General features: G+C 36.6%; 1 protein-coding gene and 1 non-coding gene across 4 annotated transcripts in view; one reads left to right on the forward strand and one right to left on the reverse strand.

The window, feature by feature from the left end:
• Window positions 1-7223: 7223 nt before the first annotated feature.
• The window catches only part of CPSF6 (cleavage and polyadenylation specific factor 6), a 27884-nt gene continuing 13895 nt past the window's right edge, over window positions 7224-21212 (reverse strand). For 2 of the 3 annotated variants that reach the window (XM_013004089.2, XM_045293092.1), the window contains 3 exons: window positions 20732-20885; window positions 18688-18882; window positions 7224-11898 (listed from right to left, as the gene is read on the reverse strand). In XM_013004089.2, coding sequence (XP_012859543.2) covers window positions 18693-18882; window positions 20732-20885 — 344 coding nt within the window. In that variant the 3' untranslated portion in view covers window positions 7224-11898; window positions 18688-18692. The remainder of the gene's footprint in view (window positions 11899-18687; window positions 18883-20731; window positions 20886-21212) is intronic. The other variant, XM_045293091.1, reaches the window with a different exon arrangement.
• Window positions 17080-17199, forward strand: LOC115870732. The gene has a single exon (XR_004046869.1). It is a non-coding gene; the product is annotated as a small nucleolar RNA SNORA61 (small nucleolar RNA).

Below are 21212 nucleotides of genomic sequence, written 5' to 3' on the forward strand. Positions count from 1 at the left end.
ACAAATGCGCTTTACACAATTGATGTGTGTATGGATTGCGATAACAGTTGTATGAGCCCCTAATAAAATGTTTTTTAAAAATTTAAATAAATTTAAATACATAGAAAAAAAAATCAATCCCCTACACAGTTGAAATGATTCTAAGTCAACTCGATGGCAGTGTGTTTGCTTGTCTTATGAGTAGGAATCTACTAACTGTAGTTTTCACCCTATATTCACTCCTATGCTCACTCCTTACAGTCGTAGGGCCTGGGAGTACAAATGGGAGCAGCCAATCATATGTTTAAACATTATAAATCAAGCTTTAAAATCCAACAAAGTTTAATCTAACCTTTTACCTCAAAGAATGCAAGGGTTTCATAAAGTTCATGGAAAAATGGAATTTCCCCACAAAATTTTTGAAGTGCCCTTGTAAACTTTCAAAATAAAAATTTTAAATACTCTAAGCACTGTTTTTTACGACTGAATTCAGTAAGTATAAAAGACAACTAAGCTGAATTACTACTGCATGTAGGCAAATCTGCACAAGACCTTTTTAAAGTGTCAACAGGCAAGGTGACTGCAGACTAGGATGCGCCCGCCTCATGTTGCAGTGTTTTCAATCTCCTCGCATGCACAAGGAACTTGTTGGGCAATGTATAAGGAGAACTGAGGAAGAAAGGATGCATTCGATTTTTATGTTGTTGGTGAAGAACACTGAAGGGACCAGAACAATGATCAATCTGGGATGAAGCACAACCAGGATGCTCCTTGGAGAAGAGCAGTCAGTTATCCCTCCCTGCTGTGGTTGTGCTATCAGGTGAGACCAGTCCATGGAAAATGACATGAGAACGGTAAAGTCGAGGGTCGTGAAAGAGGAAGCCCCTCAGTGAGACGGACTGCTGCAGTGGCGACAAAACTGGGCTCACAGATTGCAACTGTGAGAATGGAGTAGGGCAAGCAGTGCTTCCTTCTGCTCTACGTAAAATCTCTATGAACCAGGATGAGCTCAGTGGCACCTAGTAACAGGCATCTGGCCCTTGGGCCAGTAAGGCTTGCATATGAAAATAAGTACGTGCTTCATAAGCTGTCTATTCCATGGATTATATTTCACACCTTTATTTCAGCACTGTTACTAATAATCGCACATACCACTTTCCTAGGAGGAGCCTGGTAGTGGAACAGTTAAGCACTCTACTCCTAACTGAAAGGTCCAGTACCCCAAGTGGATTCCTGGGAGGAAAATGGAGCAATCTGTAAAGACCATGGCCTAGGGAAGCTCACGGAGTTCTTGTCACCCGGGTGACTTAAAATCACTCTCCAGCCAGCCCACAACGAACATTTTCACACAATCTTGAGTTATATAAAGCACTGTTAGGAGCACAATATACAAGCCTTCAGTGTTTGGGTAGTCGTGTTTTGAGGATTGGGCCAAGGATGGGAGTGCGGGGTTTTCTTTGGGGGCCTACATGGTTACAAGAGTAGGTGTTGGTTGAAGAAAAATATGTAGAACCTTAAAAAAAAGGAGTAGGTGTTGTCATTAGTTGGGTTGTGTCAGCACTGAGCACCCGACCCGAAGTGACAGAGATGCCTATGCATACATTGAATGGATGTGTGGGCTTGCTCTTTGTCGGCTACAGTGCGGGCTCAGAAGAGGAACTCCTGTTCTATCTTTCAGCTTCTCCACAAAATGTTTGTCTGATATTTTCTTTGAGGCACTGGTGAAGCATCACTGGACTATTGCAGGTGCTGTGGCTACGCGTTGTACTGCTAACCTGAAGATTAGCAGTTGCTCCTCCGGAAAAAGACGAGGCTTTGTACTCACATGAACAGTTAGTCTTGGACGCCCTTTGAACAGTTCTACCCTAGGAGTCAGAATCAGTGCAATGGCAGTGAGATTGCCGATACCCAAAGCATTCCAAGGAGAAGTCTGTGCAAGGTGCCTGAGTGGTTGAGGAGGTCAGAGAAACTGTAAAATGAGCAGGGGAAAGTGTTGGGAGATTTGGCGAGAGATACCAGTACCAGACTGTCATGGATTTTGACTGTGGCAAGGCAATGTGTCAGAACAGAACTGTGCCCATCAGTTTTCAATGGCTCAGTTTTGGTAGCCATCTTTCTTCTAAGGCATTTTGGAGTAAACTGAAATGGTCAACTTTTGGGTTTACTATCTGCACCGTCACGAACTCCACCGAGGGGCTAACTTATAAAGGAAACAACTAAGGACCATATGACAGAAATGGGGAGCCCTGAGTGTAGAATTTCGAGGAGACATGAACTCTTAAATTGTGCTAATGACAAGACCACAGGGTCAATATTGAGTCAAAATTGATTGACCTGATGGCAGTGGGATTGGAGGAAAAGACAGAAAGCATAGAGCTGTGGTTCCCCTGTGGGTCACGACCCCTTTGGGAGTTGAATGACCCTTTCACAGCGGTTGCCTGATTCCTAACAGTAGCAAAATTAGTTATGAAATAGCAACGAAAATAATCTGATGAGTGGGGGCCACCACAACAAGGAACTATATGAAAGGGTTGCGGCATTAGGAAGGTTGAGAATCCCTGGTCTAGAGGCTGATGAATAATTATCGCAATAATGCAGGCACAGGATGGTAGTAGCCAGGGTCAGGCTGAAAGCAGTGGAAGTATTAAGCTGTCAGATTTTAGGTATTTACTGATGGCACAGACAATATATTTCCTTATGCGTTAAATGAATGCAGGTGAGAGAGGAGTGAAGACCAATTTCAAAGTTGTGAACTAATAGTATTTTGGTTAGAACTAGGAAAGACTGGGTTGAGGAAGGGGGTGGGGTGGGGGAAAATGTCGGACAATGAGTTCAGCCCTGGAAAGTTTGAGATGCATGTTAGATATATAATGGAATTCAAACCGTTTATAAGGTGGGGGGGCAAGGATTCCATAAAAAATTCCCTTTGTTAACATGAGAAAATGCTCCTGATCATTAGCCATAAGAGAAATGCAAGTTAAAACAACTAGGAGATACCACCTAGCACCCTCAAAGGTTGCCCAATTCAAAAAATCAGAAAGCAACAAGTGTTGGAGGGGCTGTGGTGAGATAGGAACACTCGTCCACTGCTGGTGGACCTGTGGTACAACCACGATGGAAACCAATTTGGCGATATCTCAAACAGATGGAAATTGAGCTACCATACCACCCAGCAATCCCCCTACTGGGCATATACCCAGAAGAGGCAAGAAACAAACCACAGCCAGATAATCTGTGCTCCAATGTTCACTGTGGCACAGTTCACAATTCCAAGAGCTGGAAACAACCCAGATGTCTATCAACAGATGAATGGATTAAAAAACTGTGGTACATACATACAATGGAGTACTACACATCCCTAAAAAGCAGTGATGAACGCATGAAGCACATCTCCGCATGGGAAGAACTGGAGGAAATTATGCTAAGTGAGGTAAGCCAAGCACAAAAGGTCAAGTACAACCTTTGAGTCCACTGAGGTTAAGTTTAAAAATGCAAAAAGGGCATAGGGAAAAAGCTACTGTATACAAGCATTCCTGGGGTGAGGCCCAGGAAGTATGGCAGGGACCAGATCCAATTCAAGGATGCAGATAGTGGCTAACTAAAAAGGAGGGTGGTGGGGGAGGCAGGAGAACAGGGCACTAACCCACCCAAGGGGAAGATGTTTCTATCTCCACAGGAGAGGGACCAGACTTCAATCTGGTGCACCAAGATGTGAATGCAACATACTGGTATGAAGCAAGGAACCAATAGAGAGGTCTGAAGGGCCAGCCCCAATCCCAACTGCATGGATACTCTCCCTCCCCCCAGAATAATTCACTTCAGAGGACAGCACTGAAGCTACAGCTCAGGGAGCGCGACACATCTGATCAGAGCACACAGGAACAAGGGAAGGAGAGTGGAACACATCTTGGCCCTCCAAGCCTGGAGGATGATATTCCTGCTCAGAACAGCCAATGCAAATTGGACCATAGGGCCGGCCCAAACATGAGACACTACATCCCTGACCCATAGTACTTTGAGGGACAACACTGGAGGCAGTGTGGGAAAATTGTACCAGATCTGACCCCACCATAGTGGGGCAAAATGATAAGGGCATGCAACAGAACAGCAAGGGTAACAATGCCAGGAAGTCCCAAGGGAATGCCAAAAATAGACTTTGGGCCAGGGTGTGCCACCCCATCAGACCAGAAAACACTCCTAAAGGTCAGTAGACCTTGAACTATTTATAAGCTTTTCTTTTGTTTTCTTGTTGCTGTTTTGCTGTCTTGTTTTTTGTGCTTATTATCTCTGCAGGTCTACCTGTGTAACATAGTCTGGATAAACAATCTAGAGGAGAAAACAACCATGGGGTGGAGATACGTGGAATGATATGAAGTCTTGAGTTTGAGGCAGCATCACTGTTCTATACCTCAATCTCACTGCCCCCGAGTTGATGTTGACTCAGTGAACCCTATAGCAAACTAGAACTGCTCATGGGTGGGGTTCAGGGACCTTAACACTGTTGAGAAAACAGGGGTCATGCCACTCACCTGCCTCCCCATGTCCATTTACTCAGCTCACTTAAGGAAAACCTAACCAGAGTTTACAAAACTGCGTTTACAGTAGTCCTGGTGGCACAGTGGTTATGTGTTGGTTGCTATCCCCAAGGTTCCTTGGGAGAAAGATGGGGCTTTCTACTCATGTAGTCTGAGAAACGCAGGGGCAGTTCTAAGCTGTCCTACAGGGTTGCTAAGTCAGGACAACTTTATCGCAGTGAAGTTGGCTTTGGTATAGTTTATAGGTAGGTGCTTTCTCAGAACAAATGTGGGTGTGTGAATGTGTATGTAACGTGAATTTTAATGGCTCAATTAGATCTCTAAATTTTGACCTTTCACCTGATGTAACTGGTCCTGGAGGCCATCCTGGCAGTCTGAGGATTTCCTACACTTTCTCATCAGCAGGCACCTCCTGATCCATTTTGAAATCTTTCTTAAAGCAACATTGCTATGGCCAGAAATAACTAGCCAATATTATGCAGAATGGGAAAGGTAGGCCTATCTACTCCCACTAACAGTCACCCTGTTCAATAGGGTTGCTTAGTCAGAATTGACTCGATGGCAGTGAATTTCTTTGGATTATGAAGAGTAAGGTGGTCAATACTTAGGGAAATAGAGTTGCTAATGCAATATATTCTTAAATGTCCACAGCCCAGATTCAAAGCTCCAAATCACTGATGGTGGAGGGAGCAGTGATTATACAGACACATGGACTGTGGTGAGAACAAATTTGGAAATACTGCCAAAATCAAGGATTGCAAGTAATTTTGGGCATGTCCCAGGAACCAGTCTGAAAATGACATCATAATTGGTAGCGACAAAATGACAAAGAGGAAGCTCCTCAGAGTAATGGACACAAAGGCTGCAGCACTGAGCAGTGTTCTGTTCTACACAGGGTTACTAAGTCACAAAAACAAGAATGTGCTTATGGGTAGGAGCGAAACCTAGTCTGCAGCAGGAACCATGGGGGCCCACCTGACCCGCTACGGATGCCCAACTTCCTGCAAAACTACTTCCCTAGGCACAAGGTGCGCGAGAAGGTGGCCACACAACAGCAGGTGGGACGCCCAGCTGCTGCTGCTGCTGCAGTACCACCGAGCCCACTACCTCATGCGGCTGGCTCAAGTGCAAGTCCAACAGCTTTCCCAACATCCTGGTTTGCAAGCACAAGCAGCAGGACTGGGACTCCTGCACGTACCTCAAACTTGTGAGACCCACCAATGAGTTTGAGCAGGAGCAGGAGCCCAAGCAGGGCCAGCTGCAGCAAAGGGAAATGAGGTATGCGGCTGCAGCCAGGGGACAGGAGGATGGGGAACTGGCCCTGTAGGAACCTGCTGCCTGCCACCCTGTGGACCAAATAAACATCTCCAGATCTTCAACTTAACAAAAAGAACTAGAAAGCATGCTGCAGCCCCTACTCATCATTCTGCTAGTGAAAACCGACTAGACTCTGAACCTTTCCCAGTTTAGCCTGCAAGAGAAGCCTTTTGAAATTCCAATCGAATTGTGATACTTCACATTTATAATAGCTCTTAAGACCATCTTTAATGTGAAGTTCAAGGCCTAGAGTCGGTCCTGGCCTACCCTTCTTGAGCCCTAGTTACAGGCTGTATTTGTCTCTGCTTTAAATAGGTTTCTAGAAAAATACAACCAGAAGATAAAGGAATTTTTGAATGGCCTTGAAGCTGCCTCTTGCCCAAAAGCCTTTTGGCAAGCCTCTTTGCCCAAGTACTTCCCTGCCCCTCACCAAATTTCCATTCCTTCATGAAAAGCCTGTTAACTGGGAATTAGATGCTATATTCAACTTTCCTATTTAAAAAATTCTGTTAAAGTACTTACGTGTGTGTATATAGTGGTTTCACACTGGGTTGTGATTCCCAAGGTCAACACAAAACCAGTATGCTTCTTTGGAGAACGGTAGGGCTTTCTACTCCCCTTAGTCTTGAAAAACCCACAGGGCAGTTACTCCCTACCTTGAAGTGATGCCATGAATCAGCATTAACTGGATGGCAGTGAGTTTATACATGTAATAACGTATGACACTGGAAACTATGTCGAACATTTCTTGTTTCATGGCTGTGGTCAGTAAATAAAAGTGAGAAAATAGAAAAATCTTGTTTATAAACCATTTGGGGGGCTCAGGCCACGCTCATTAAATTAAGTCACTAACTCCAATGACCTTTGGTTAAAAAGGTGTTCCTAATCTTTTCTTCCAGTGAAATGCAAATGCTTTCTCCTTCTACGGGGGTCCTAACTTATTCCAGGCAAGTGGAGATCAACGAATACAAACCTCTTTAAAATACCAAAACCATCTTAATGGGGGAATTGGAAGTGGTCCCAGCACCAAGATTTCTCCTATGGTTTTTTCTGAAGTTTGCAGATAAGATGTTGAGACCTGAATATAATTTGTTACTGTTAAAAATACTTTGCTTGCACCCTAGAAAAATATTTTACTTGAGTCTAGGGAGGTCAATGCTCTAAGATCAGCAAATTTTTTCTGCATTTAATCATAGCAAAGCATTCTAGAAATAAGTTTTTCTTATTCTAATTCTCTAGTCCACCCAAATGTTCACACTTCACGAGAAGTTGACTTAAAACGTTTAATTCAGCCTCCTATGAAGACATATGATACATAACTAAAAATATTAATTATTCAAACTCAGAAGTCACCAAACTACAAATCAAACAAAATAAGGACAAACTGCAAAATATTATCAAAACTGTACTTTATTTTTCAATACAAGATAAATACCATGCTTGTTACTAGTGCAGTTTAAGACCAACATTGGCCATATAGCAAACTGCTGAACAGTCACCTAAATGCTAAAGAAAGAAAAGACAGAAAATAAACAGTAAACACAAAAACTGCAATTACAAGTAATTTAATAAATGGAATGAGCTTTTTTAGAAGCTATGGAAGGAAGTCTAGTTCCCAGACATCCAAATAGACGCCTATTTGATCAAACATCACCTTACCTTTGCACAGAAATCTTACTGTGAAGTCACCATCATTTGAACAGCTAAAATTCTAAGACTTTCTTTGGCCTTCTGGTATCAGACAAATTATTATAAACTGATTCGTAATAATTCATGGATACTGGTGATGTGATGTACATTTTTTTGTTGTAGTTAAGGGCTTTCCGTTTAAAATTGTGTAACAATTTTGTAAGGCTGTACAGAGTTGTAAACTACTCTACTAAAATATCATGGGACGAAGAACTAATGAGTGAATAAGAATAGACCTTTTTTAAGGCGAAAGTCATTAATGTTATAGAGCATTCCTTAGAATACATTATGATTTACCCAAAAAGGATCCTTTCCCATTAAATACCACCTGAGTACTACAATTTTCAAAGTAAAAAAATAAATGTGAATTTACCATTGTATTTTAAAATAACTTACAGAACGCTGAGAAGTGTTACGCAGTAACACCGTGGCAAAAAGAACACCTTTAAAATGAAATGTTTTACTAACTGCAGGGTCTGCCCAATTATGAAATTAATGTAAAACATTTACACCCATGGTGGAGTTGTAGGATACTCCCACATGAAGAACTCTTGGTAGTATTTACTATCTGTAATTACCATTTCAAAATTTATGTGACTTCAATTAAATGCTAATTTTAGGACTCCCATCACAATGTTAATTGATAGAGCAGGAAGTCTTTATGAAACTAAAGTATATTTACAGCTAAGTATTTGTATGTCCCCAACAAAAACCATAGTAGCTGCATACCCAGTGAATGCTAACCACCTGAAAATTTAAATAACATTAAGACAAACCTAAACCAATCTGAGTAAGATATAATTGCCTGAATATTTTTAATATTCATAAAAATTCATATTGCTTCTTTCTAATGTCAAGAAAGAAGAGTAAAAGACCTTCCTCCCAGAAGCCTAGACATCAATACATTTTCTTATTTAACTTATAATAAAAACTTTAATCCTGAATCTTTAGGTTTCTCAAAATAAGAAAATCTCATATTACAAACACAAGGAATGCCATAAGTAAGGCCACATCTTAATAAATTTATAATTTTTGGTTGAGTATTTATAAGAAAATTAGTCTAAGGCTTCTCAGAGTCAAGTTGCTAAAAAACAAATAAACCAGTGTTTAAACGGCATAATTAAAAAAACAACAACACAACCACTGTAAAAGATCAGAAACGTAGAATGATTTGCTACAAAAATCCCACTTAATATATTTTAGCACAAAAAATATCTAATATGTACAATGGATAAGCGTGCAGAGGTACATACAACTGGAAGAAACATTCACAACAGAGGGCTGTGGGATGCAAATGAACTTAATGAATAGAATTTGAAAAGCAGTTTAGTGTAAAACAGAGAGAATCTCAGTAAAGAATGAGAAAATAGACAACCTCTTAGAAGAACGTAAGCTGACGCTTAAACACAAATTGGAGCCATCAGAAAATACAGAAAATGCAATGATCATTGAGGTATAAAAAAACCAAAACATTAAGAACACTCCAACAAAAAAGTCTAGTAGTAGCATATCATTGTATAAAACAGTATGTATTTAGGTTACTGGCACATTTAAATACACAAGGGAAAGAGAAAGTCTTTGCCCTTTCAACAATTTACCTCCTTTACTACAAAATAGTATACAACATTCATTAAAACCTCCATGTTTAAAACTGACCTTAAACTATTTTTTAAAAAAAGTAGTATTCTCCATAGGAGAATTAAATAAAAATAAATCTTAAGATACAATCCAAATAAGTTCTTTGAGGGTCTCTGAAAATGCAATTAACTGCTTAAAAACTTTCTAGGTAGAAGGGTCACCACATGGGGTAAACTATGATCAATAGCCGTGGCAACTTACATCAAATCTTGCTTATGAAAATGGAAAATAAAGAAGGACTTTCAAACTTACACTGGAATATCTTTTCCACAATATACTTCCTTTAACCAAAAGCAGCAATTTATAATCTACAGCACTGCTTCAGAAGCAATAATCATTCAGAATTTTACTGGTTGAAAGGCATGTGTCTTACACACCTAACTCAGTGTGCTATGATTTACAATTCGTTTTCATCCCTGATAAATTATTTTCAATTAAAAGGTCTTTAAGACTTAATTTTTTGGTGTTTATGTAAGAATGTATCTCTTTGGATTGTTTTTACACATCAACAAAAATGAGTTTTCATATAACACCAGCCCATAAACAATGGAAGGGTTATGCAAAATTTTTTTCCCCAAAAAGGCTTACAATTTTCATCTTTACTGCTATACATTCATCAGTTAATCAAGGAGAGAAAGCCTTGGCAAAACTACTTGGTTAAACCCAGTTCTTTCTTTCTGAAAACATTAGGAACCATTCTAATTCCTCACACTATCTGCACCAAAAGTGATGGAATGAGAACCACCAAGTGGGGAAGAGTGTCAGAGGATGAGCAATTAAAAGGTTGCACTGATACAAATGAAAAAGTAAAAGGTAAATGAAGGACTTAGTACAAAAACTTCCAGTTTTCATTTCAAGTTCAAGTGCAGTTAGATTTTTGTTATTCCACCTTAAAACTGCTCGGAGAAAAGTTTACTATAATGGACATTTTACTTACCTGTTAATTATTAACTAATTTCCCTTGTTGTATATCCATACTTCCTCCCATTACATTTTTAAGCTAAGAAATGCCAAAAACGATCAACACTTATACACAAAATCAATCACAACTCTCAAAAATGTTTAAAAGGGGGGGGAGGGGAAATTGAATTGTCAACAAAATACTTAAAGAAAATCACTTGAGAGCAATAGTTCTAATAAATACCAATGATCCCATGCACATATATTCCAATCACAAAATGTTTTAAAATGAAACCGACAATAATATGGGCAGTTCAAAGCAGTGTTCTCTTTGTGAGAAGCCGTTTGTTTGGAAGTAGACAGGATGAGATTAAGGGCTGTGGTGCAAATAGCTGACAAGCTTCTTCTATACAGATGCATCTTACAATTCAGGGGTACTTTTAAGCACTAAAAATTTGGCTACTCATTCAAAACCAATGTGTGTTATCAGAAGATCACTCAACCTGATCTTCAAAAAGAATAAAGGACCTTCCTATAAAAATGCTTAATTAAGCTGATACTGTTAATTTTGCAATTAAGAACACATGCTATTGGGTGCTCTTAATATGAACCTATGAGTTTGAAAAAAATATTTTAAAAAACACTAGCATGAATCAAACAAATCACATGAATATACACAAAATTCCTTATAAACTGTGGAGCTACAGTGCTCCTATGACCTCCCATTACAAATACAAGAGTATTCAACCCAATATTAATAAACATGACACCCTTCAGAAATCTGTAGCTGCTGGAAAATCATACTCAGGCTCTCTTTAGCCTTATTAACCGCTGCACAGCTGTTATTATATTGCCTATGGTTTAAGGGTTAAACCATAAGCATCATCTAGAAAACAGCAATTAACTGCAGCATCAAAACAGAACTATCAAAGCAAAATATACTACCAGTTTACAATTCAGTATTTCATACATCTGTGTTTCCATTAAGCTGCATGACTGTAGCAATTAACATACAGGTTTTTGCTACAATGTTAAAACCACAAATCTTTTGACCCCCAACACATTGACTGAATTGTTAACCCATCAAATTTCTATTTTTACAAGCGAACATACCATTCAGCAAAGTCACAAGCTAGGCTAGATAAAAATAGCTAGAAAAGCAGAATATAGAAATGTTAAATATCCATGGAATCACCTATTCTAATATCAAAATCAAGGGCAAAAGACACTTAATTAGTATGTTTAATTCACTGAACGCAAGATTAGATTGATGCATATCCAAAAAACGCTATTGCAATGCTTTTTAAAGGACAATATAAATGTTGTCATATTAACATTATCTTTAGATATTGCTGAACACAAGACTTTCCCTGAGGTGTAAACATCAAATAACTTGAACAGCTTTACACATCAGCCCCATTAAACAGTTTATTACAACACTACATCTAGTGTAATCAAAGTGGTGCTGTTTACAGACATTATCATATGAACATTTTTTAACAAGAACAAACTACTATAAAAACAAGCATTTACTTGACTTTGTTTCCAATTGCTTGCACATTATAATGGCCAAATGTATATAACCAGTAATAAAGTTGCAAAAGCTTTAACTTTTTAAATCACACAGGTTTCCTTCAAATAAAACAGTTAAGCAACATATAAAGTAAAAGTAGAGCTACTGGTTACCATTATGCAGATTTGCTTTATTCAGATCTATTCCTGTTCATTTTATCCATGAATCCTTACAGGGTCAGTTCAATCACAAGAAGCAAACTGCTGGACAAGCGTCATTTCCCCCATGAAGACTGTTTTGTCTTGGAAGGTGTTCCTCTTCCTTCAGCTGTAATGTGTCAAAATTTGTGATGTAGATTTTGCTATTCCCCAGAATACACAGAAAAACGCTGGCTTAACTATACATACATACATACATACATACACAAGTCGTGCATCTACTTCACTTATGTATTCTAACACAAAATAAGGATTATCTGAAACAGTAGCTGCCTTTGTAGAGGAGAAATGCTCCCAATTTATCTGGTGCTTTGATTATAACTGAGGCATTGAGGAATCACTTTTCTTAGAGATGATTGCCTTATCAATTTAGTGACTAAAGCAAGAAATGAAAAAACAGCTACTGCTTCTGTGATGATGGAAACGTTTATAAGTCATTTTCTAGAGTGCTGCACACGACAAAATTAATGGAAATATGCTCGGATGGCTTTAATGTAAATAATTTTCATTCACCCACATATAAATTCTATATTAAAGCTGAACAATTAAATGTTGAAATAAATGTGAAATGTAGTAAGTTATTTTACAAATTAGTTGCATTTATCTCACACCATACAGGAACTTCTCCAATAATAAATCAAATGTTGCTCCAAGGTACAAAATTTGTAAGTAAAATCGAAAATGGGTAGCTAAGTTTGGGTATTTAGATAAATGACATCCACATACAAATCTTTAAATATAATACACATTTCAAAACACTTAATTTTACTCAACTCCACCTATCTCAAAGTGCCTAGAGTATAAAAACTCACCAAGAACAAGCTAAATGTGAATCTACAGTGATAAATCTCATTGAAACGTCCAGAAAGAAAAATATACAAAAGAAAATATATTTGATAAACTAAAATTTCAAGACTATATAAATATGCAGATTTCATTAAGAGGTTCACAATTGAAACATTCCATTAATTGGATATAAAAGATCACTGAAACACATCGATGACTTTAAATGCAAATTCCAAGAACATTTTAATAAATTTGTGTCAAAATAGCACATGTTCAGTGATAATTTACCATAAGAATTTAAAAATATTTTCTATTCTATAAAGAGTAATTTGTCACAACTATAAGCCACATAGTTTATGTCCTTTCCTATCTAGCCTATATATAAGCACCAGTACCCATATGCATTCTCAATTCTCAAAAAGCCCTAAATTTGATAACTGGCTATCAGAATCCTGAATTTCTCTCTTAGTTTTGGGGTGCCTGTGTAGTTTTCAGAGATACTTGAACCATGTTGCCCAGCTCTTACAATACGTTACCCTCATATTATAAGGAAGCTACTAATATTTTAAAAACTAAAATGGCAGCTTTCAAATGTTTTGCTGCTTGTACTTCTTCAAACTGATAAAAGTATTAAACAAAGTACATGTCTGTATCTGACAAAATGACTACTGGGAATTCAAGAAACCTTACTGGAAAACACTGCTATCATCTCTTATCTTAAAATTTGTTATGCTAGCAGGAATAAAGAAGAAAATTCCAGGTCATTATGAAGGGAAAATTTCCAACCTTTCTCAAAAAATACATAGGGCCAAGTTTTATTGTCATCCATTGCACCAATGGAAAATTTTATCTGTTTTGCTATGGATAATTCTGTTCATGAAATTATAATATCCATTGTTACCCAGGATGAATGGATTAATCTTTTGCTTGATTATTCCTTAGGTATAGATCTTTTTTTTTTTTTAGATAAATCTTTTCTATTTAAAAAAATTCTCCAATTTTCACCAAACAAATCTAAAGAATATTCCAGTAGTTTTTAAACACCTATTTCTAAACACTTCACATTTATCCATTTGGAAATACAAAATTTACAATCCCAAGCAGAAGCAAATTTGAAGGCAATACATCCCATTTCCAATAACCAAATACCACAGCGAAGTCTTAAATGTCTAAAACACCAGAAAGAAGTTTAAAATGAACATACATTCAATGCCCATGTTTTCAGAATTGCCATTTGGTCAAATCTGTGCTGTCAAAGCCATACAATTAACTTCCTTTAGCTCTCATTTATAAAAGGAAGACCCGTATAAACAATTAAAACTAAGACAACAAATGGAATCTATAGTCCTTTAATAAAAACTGTAAACCTGAAGACTAAAACTCCAAGAGAGAAATTCTCCATTTTGATGTAATGCAAGACCAAATCAATATTAACAACTCAAACTATGAGTTTCTCCTAGTCATGATTAAGTTCATCTTCATGTAAAAATTCAAATATATGGGGGACTTCAAAAGGTTGATGGAATTAAAAGACTGTAGAATTTTCCCTCCAGGTTTTGGAAGCTCTCTCATGTACTTGATATGGCTTGTAGGTTTCCTTATTAATAAATAGAATTAGTGGTGTAGCGGTTTACGCACTCGGCTAACTGCAAGTTCAGCACTTTAAAACCACTAGAAAGACATGGGTCTCCACTCCCATTAAGAGTTACAATCTCAAAAACCCATAAGGGCAGTTCTATGGAGTGTTGCTGTGTCAGAATAGACTACATGACAGGGAGTTTAGTTTGGTTATGTAATGAGATACACTTTAATCAATTTAATGACAAAAAATTTATTTTTTCTTATCTGAAAATTTCTCCACTTAATGAGGGGAATGGTGATAGGCAAAATAAATACTATCTAAATACAAGTGAATGCAATTCCTTCTTGCATGGAACGGCTTTATTTCACAAACAATTTTGTTTATGTGGAGATTTACAAAAATCCCTTTTATTATCGTTTAATGTCTTCAGCTCTTTTACTTCTAGACATAGACTTACCTCATTTTAACTACAGCACTTTATTACAGTATAGCATATACATACATAATTGCTGCTTGACTCTAGGTAGTCCACTAACTATACTAGAAATATACTTCATCACAAAGAAAAATTAGCTTTGCCCCAAGAGATTCACAAAATGGACCTTTCAAAATAGGCCATTTTTAATTTAGAATTCCTTGCAATAATTAAATTATGCTATCACAAAAATTACTAAAGTTGGATAGCACAGATTGCAACCTTTAGCCTCATTTTGGCAATGAGATTTTATTTAAGCAACGGTAACTAAATGTTTATTCAATGCCACCAAATTTACAAACTAAAGCGATGGTAGTAAATTTCACACTGAGATGAGGTGAGAGAGCAGGGTGAACCCCATTGGCACTGAAATAAAATTTTAAACAGGGAACATTAACTACTTATAAACGAAATATTCTTAAACCACAGTGAGCAAAACACTACACATCCACTAAAGGAATCACTTCCTACCCTCTTGTCACTTGAATTACATAACTGTGTACAGAGACAGGTTAAGGAAACTAGAACTACACAATGCGGAGCTAGCATATCTAGAAGAAGTCGTTAAGGAAATACAAAACAGGGTTGGGAAATATTAGGCAGGTCTTAGGTGACCTCAGGTGCAGAAATAAAATTTTAATCTTATTAACAATTACTATCAGTCCATCTGGTAGTTAAGGTAATTTTCACATAAGCTTTAAAGAAATATTAGTTCCAAAGGAGATGAAATATCCAGATATGGTATGTAAGAAAGAACAACTTAAACGCTTTTTTGAACTTTTCATGTAACACGCACCCCAAAATTAATGCAAGCCTACATAAGCAGTATCATGGCTGAATAACAAATGCAAAGCAGCCTAAATCTTGTAACAATAAAAATCAAGATCAAGTATCGTAGGCAGAAAGTAGAAAAAGTGAAGACAATCTAAACCCCCAAACAAAATGTTTTAAAGTTTTATCAAAGAAGTGGATAATCAATTGAGAATATACAAAGCCCCAGAAATCAAGGAGACTCTGAATAGAACATTAAAAAATTATTTTCTTTCACAACTTTCTGGTACACAAAGCAAAAGCTGAACTGTTGAAAGAAACGTGCTTTTGTTGTTCCAAACAAACACCAAAAGAGGACACTGAGAGAAAACAGCTATGAAAGTAAAACCATTCCTGTAGGAAATATACAGCATTACAGCACTGAACTACTTTTATTTTGCTCAGAGTGGTCTGAGAATAGAGGCAGAAATTACAGATTATAAAGCAAAGTATTTACAAACGAAAATTTACAATATTGTTATTTTCTCAGGGAAATAGTATCTATTTGAACTTTAATAGTGATGGTTTCAGAAAAACTAATACACTTTTTTAAAGTGAGAATGCAATTAACATTACTAACAATCCAAACACAAAAAAATTTAAATGGGACAGACATTAACAACTTGCCAACACCATTGAATTTCAAGTTGAATGTGAGGGGGGAGGGTGCCTTTTGGTCATTCATCATCACTTTAATAATAAGATTACATTACTGTTTTATTATATACAGATTTAAAACTGACATTCACTCTAGCTTTCATTCCAATTAGTCCATTTAATATTTACATGAAAGCTCGAAAGGCCTCATATTTTAAAACTTCTAAAGAGGTCAGAAAAAGACTGTAATTATGATAAAATTTGCAGGTGGTCCTTTGTTAATTAAGAGTTTTCATTTGAATATGTGATCCCAGTCCCCCCCCCATCCTTATTCACATCTACATCCACAATCAATACTTAGTATAGCAAAGATACAATTTTCGAGTGTAACAGACTCTTTTGCACTAGAAATGATTATGTAATTTTTTTTTAGATGAAGGCAGATAACAATATTACAACTCAATTCTGATTAATGTACAAACAAAACATGGGAATTCTGGTATGATACATCAGTGAATCAGGAAAAAAAAGTCAACATTTTGCAAGTTTGGAATTCATAGATAATGTCTGAATGTAATGCAACTCAAGCCATGACATATATAGTTAAGTGAACACCATTATTGAACTACAATGCTGGTTAATTGAAATATTAAAATAGAAATATTAAAATTAACATTGGACTTTTCAGAAAGTGTTTAATTAGCTGGTAGTTTTACTAAAACCAATAAAAAACAAAACAAAACTCAGTACCTAACTTTGGGGATAAACTGGTTCAGAGGCTCCCTGATGTGCTCATGCACTTTGTAGATGACTGAAAATGTATGCAAGGTTCAATATCATGCTTTAGTTAACTAGAAGCTTGTGGACAGCTTACAAAGTGTAAATAAAAATTCAAATTTGGGGTGTGAGAGTAGAGCAGAACCTTACTATAAAAGGAATGCCTGCTGTTAAGTCAAGCATCTCAAATTACAACCTAGCCATAATTCACTTAGGCAGCTGATGGAAGCTGAGAAATTATTTCGTTAGAAGGGTTCAAACCCACCCTCCAGTTCCCTTTCCCATTGGATCAAAACCCTGGTCTGGGTGGTCCTAAAAGGAGGAAAAGAAACATTGAAGCTGGCCCTCAGTGCTCTTGGAGCTCGGGCTAGTGTCAAACAGAGAGGGAAAAAAAGGGGGGGGGCCCTCAAACCCAATCAATTGGGAGTGGGAAGGATGGAGGACAGATGGGAGGGATGTGAAGCTACATCTTTAAAATGTAATGTCTACTATATTTACATAATACATCTATTTCTCATACTAAAATAATTTCAATTTCAATAAGCTTAGATTTTAAAGTGAAAGATGGTTTGCCTGATATTTTGAGACTTATGTTTTGTAATACAATACATGGAGAACTGGTTTAGAACTAAAATTTGATATTCGAGATGCATATTTTAAATGCAAGGAAAAGTATTAAAAATATCCTTTTTATATAAAAAAAACCCCTGAAACCTGCTAACAGTGTAATAATTTATTTGTGGTCCAGAAAAGCCCAAACTTACATATTTTCTAAATAGCATTATTCAGATAATTTCATCTGCTAAAATAAATGTTATGGTTTAAGAAATTGCTTTTCTGTCCCAATTACATACACTCGGTAAACCCTTTGATTCTGGCAATGATCATTTAAATACTAACTGAAAATGATCTTAAAAGGATTTTATTTAGCCTAACTTAATTTGGATAGGCCACAAAAATACAGAAACATTTGTTTACAGAATAACCTTTGTGTCACATGCAGAAACCTGTGGTTAACACCTCCCTCCCAGTTTTCACATGAAGCTGTTCACAAATAGAAAAATAAAATTACACGTGAAAATGAAATTTAAACAGATAATCCTCTTCACATTATGAAAAAATGTACACAAGAAATAATTTCAAAATACAGGGAAAAAGACAATGATTATGATTTATGAATGAAACAGCAAAGAAAATTATTTCTCAGTTATTAATTTGGGGTGTATGGGTTGATACAATTTAAAATGTTTAGATAATGACTACTCTGAGCCCATTTTAATTCAATTACTTCTGCATCTTTTTTGCAACTTGAACCCCCCTGTTCTTTAAAACTAAGTTGCCAGGAAAATATTGCCTTTTCTTAAAAAAAAAAAAAAAAGGAAAAAAGCTTTTTCAAAGTTAAGAAAGCATCCTCCTAAATTATAAAATACCTGGTTACATTTTCATTACAAGTTCCAGGGACAACAAATAAAATTAGGTTAAGAATAAATTTATTTTGAAAATTCAAGGGCATAATTAAAGAGCTCCTTTATTTTAAATTTGCCATGTAAATTTTTAATTACAAAAATCCCAATTCAAGGTTTTAGAAGTACAGTAAATCCTCGTTTTTTGTTTTTTTTCTTAGCTTCTTAACAACTATTAGCAATCTGCACCTAAAAGTAAAATAGCTCAGCAATAAACAAGGATGGTTAAAATCTTTACCTGCCATTACTTACCTGTCATTTGTCTCAGATGCTTCCGGAAGATTAAATTCTTAACATGTAGTTGGATGCTTTAAAATGCAGGTATATACTGCATAAACAACAGCCTTAGAGTTATAATTACTGTTTATAACACACAAGCTAAATGCAACAGGGCGGAGGAATACCCACCTTCTCTAACGATGACGGTACTCGCGCTCCCGGTCCCTCTCTCGGTCCCGGTCCCGGTCCCGATCCCGGTGCCTCTCTCTCTCTCTGCTTCTCTCTCTATAATAATCGTCATGACGATCTCTACTACGGGATTTATGACGCCGACTCTTTTCTCGTGATCTACTATGGTCCCTTTCTCTTGATCGTTCACGTCTTCTAAAAGAAATTACTGGATTAATCCTCTCCATAATTTTACAGCTTAAAAGAGAATTAAATAGTTTGGTGTTTATGAAAACCTAAAGCAGCAAAAACTTTTCAAAATCTACCAATAATCATAAGCTAGGAATTTCCTTTATTATAAGAAAATTTGTAATGAGACACATTATGGCAATACATGTTACCTACCACAAGAATTTGTCTAAAATATGTAATGTGAGACACATTATGGCAATACATCATGTTACCTACCACAAAAATTTGTCTAAAATATGTAACGTCTACAAAAATAGCAAGACCAAGAGAAAATTTCAAAGCACTTATATTTCAAGCCAAATAACAGTTAACAGCATAGGTTCCGAAACTTGTTGGGCTACCACGTTTTTTCCAGGAGAAAAAAAAAAACTTGTAAGCTATTATCACTCAGAATAAAGTGTAAGTATCTGCTTTAGTACCCACTTCAGGAAACACTGATTAGAACACAGGTTTTCATTCCATAGACATTAAGCTTAAAATCTCAACATATAACAGAATGAAAATTCTTCTTTACCTACACCCTATATAAGGGGGCTTCAAAAAAATTCATTGATAATGAAAAGATAATGGAATTTTCCCACAAACTTTTTGAAGCCCCCTCACATATATCATTTTTATATAATAATAATATGGTTTACTAGGAACACGACTCTATTAACACTAATAACTAGCAAAACCACCATTAGAATTTTAGGTCTAGAATACTGTCTGCATCGTACTTAATAAGGAGAAATGTTTCATCAGTTTCTTTTATTTTCACCATGACTTAAACACAGACTTAAAAATTATAAGATACTTTCCATTAATCTAGTCAAGTCCGTCAGTCTACTAATAGATAAAACAGTATGATTTAGTGATAAATCCCACATGAACACTTTTGTTAAAAGATTAGAATTCTGCTAGATTCGTAAGGAAGTAATAAATATATAGTAGCTTAAATAAGAATGTCTCAGTCTTGTATTTCTGTACCAGAAAGCTAGGTTCAGCAAGCATTTTTGTTACAAAGTTCCTTATCAAGTTCACATTGGTTACTTTTGAAAAGTTAAAGACTATTAAAGATATGGTGTCTCATCTCTAGCTAGGACAAATCTGTTCAGACACAATGGTTCTCACACTGGATCACAAAGGTTATACCTGTAAAGTTGGAGAATACACCTAAGACATGTTCCCTTTCTTGGTGACAAAAATTATACAACTAATTAAAAGTATATTAAGTCTCACATGCAGACTAAAGATTTTCCTTTTAAAATTATGTCAATTTTCAGATCAGTAAGGCCAAAACCAAGCAAAATGTCTGCCAAATAAAAAAACCCTAGAAGCAGAGCATTCACACCTCCAGGGACTATTCAGGCATTAGAAATAACAGGGGAGGTATAATAAATTACAGCTTTCTATGAAATAAACAAGGATGACAAACTAACCAGGGGAAAAGCTCTTCCTAAGAAGTTAGATTGAGTTAGGGCATGAAGGATAAGTTAAGGAAAGGGACTCCCAGCAGAAGGAATGCCAAGTTTAAAATCAGCGAAGTAATCAATGTGTCCGAGGAAAGAAGGCATGTACAATTGGAAAAGCAGTAAGCAAGGGGCGGAGTAACAAGATGAAACTAAAATGACTGGCAGGAATTGCACTACAAAATGGCTCAATGATGGCAATTATATTTTTAAGAGCAAATAGAAAGCCTAGAAGGGTTTCAAACATATATCCAACATTGATTTAGAGTAAAAAATAAAATAAAAATTCCTAGTTCTCCCGAGCACAAATTCTCATTTGTAAACTAGGAAGTTTCAATCTACATAAGACAGAAAAGTTTTACCTTGATCCAGAACCGTAAGACTTGGACTCAATTCCATGAAGGCAATCTTGCAAAGAGCTAATAAGGACTTTGCAGCGATCATCAGCAGATACTTTGGATTGTTTAATTAAGGAAATTGCAGTTACCAATGTCTCAATAGCACTCCCATAATCACCTGTGGCAGGAGGGGAAGGTAAAGTCAGAGAAATTTGGTTTCCAAAATGCCACTTGGGTTAAGATTTTTTTAAAAACAACTTTCCTTCTTTGCAAAAAGCTTTTCTGGTACATACTCGTGTGTAAAACTAACCAATGTGTTATTATTACTATATAGCTGTGTGAAGCAGTTTAACATTTTGCAAATATAAGAATAAGTGAGCTGGTGAGAGTGGCAATACTGGGAGGGTGAACGGAGGGTGGGGTAGAAAGGGGGAACCGATTACATGGATCTACATATAACCCTCTCCCTGGGGGACAGACAACAGAAAAGTAGGTGAAGGAAGAC

This window comes from Echinops telfairi, unplaced genomic scaffold (assembly GCF_000313985.2).
Source record: "Echinops telfairi isolate 266 unplaced genomic scaffold, ASM31398v2 ScPeMD7_2;HRSCAF=8, whole genome shotgun sequence".
Lineage (NCBI taxonomy): Eukaryota > Metazoa > Chordata > Mammalia > Afrosoricida > Tenrecidae > Echinops > Echinops telfairi.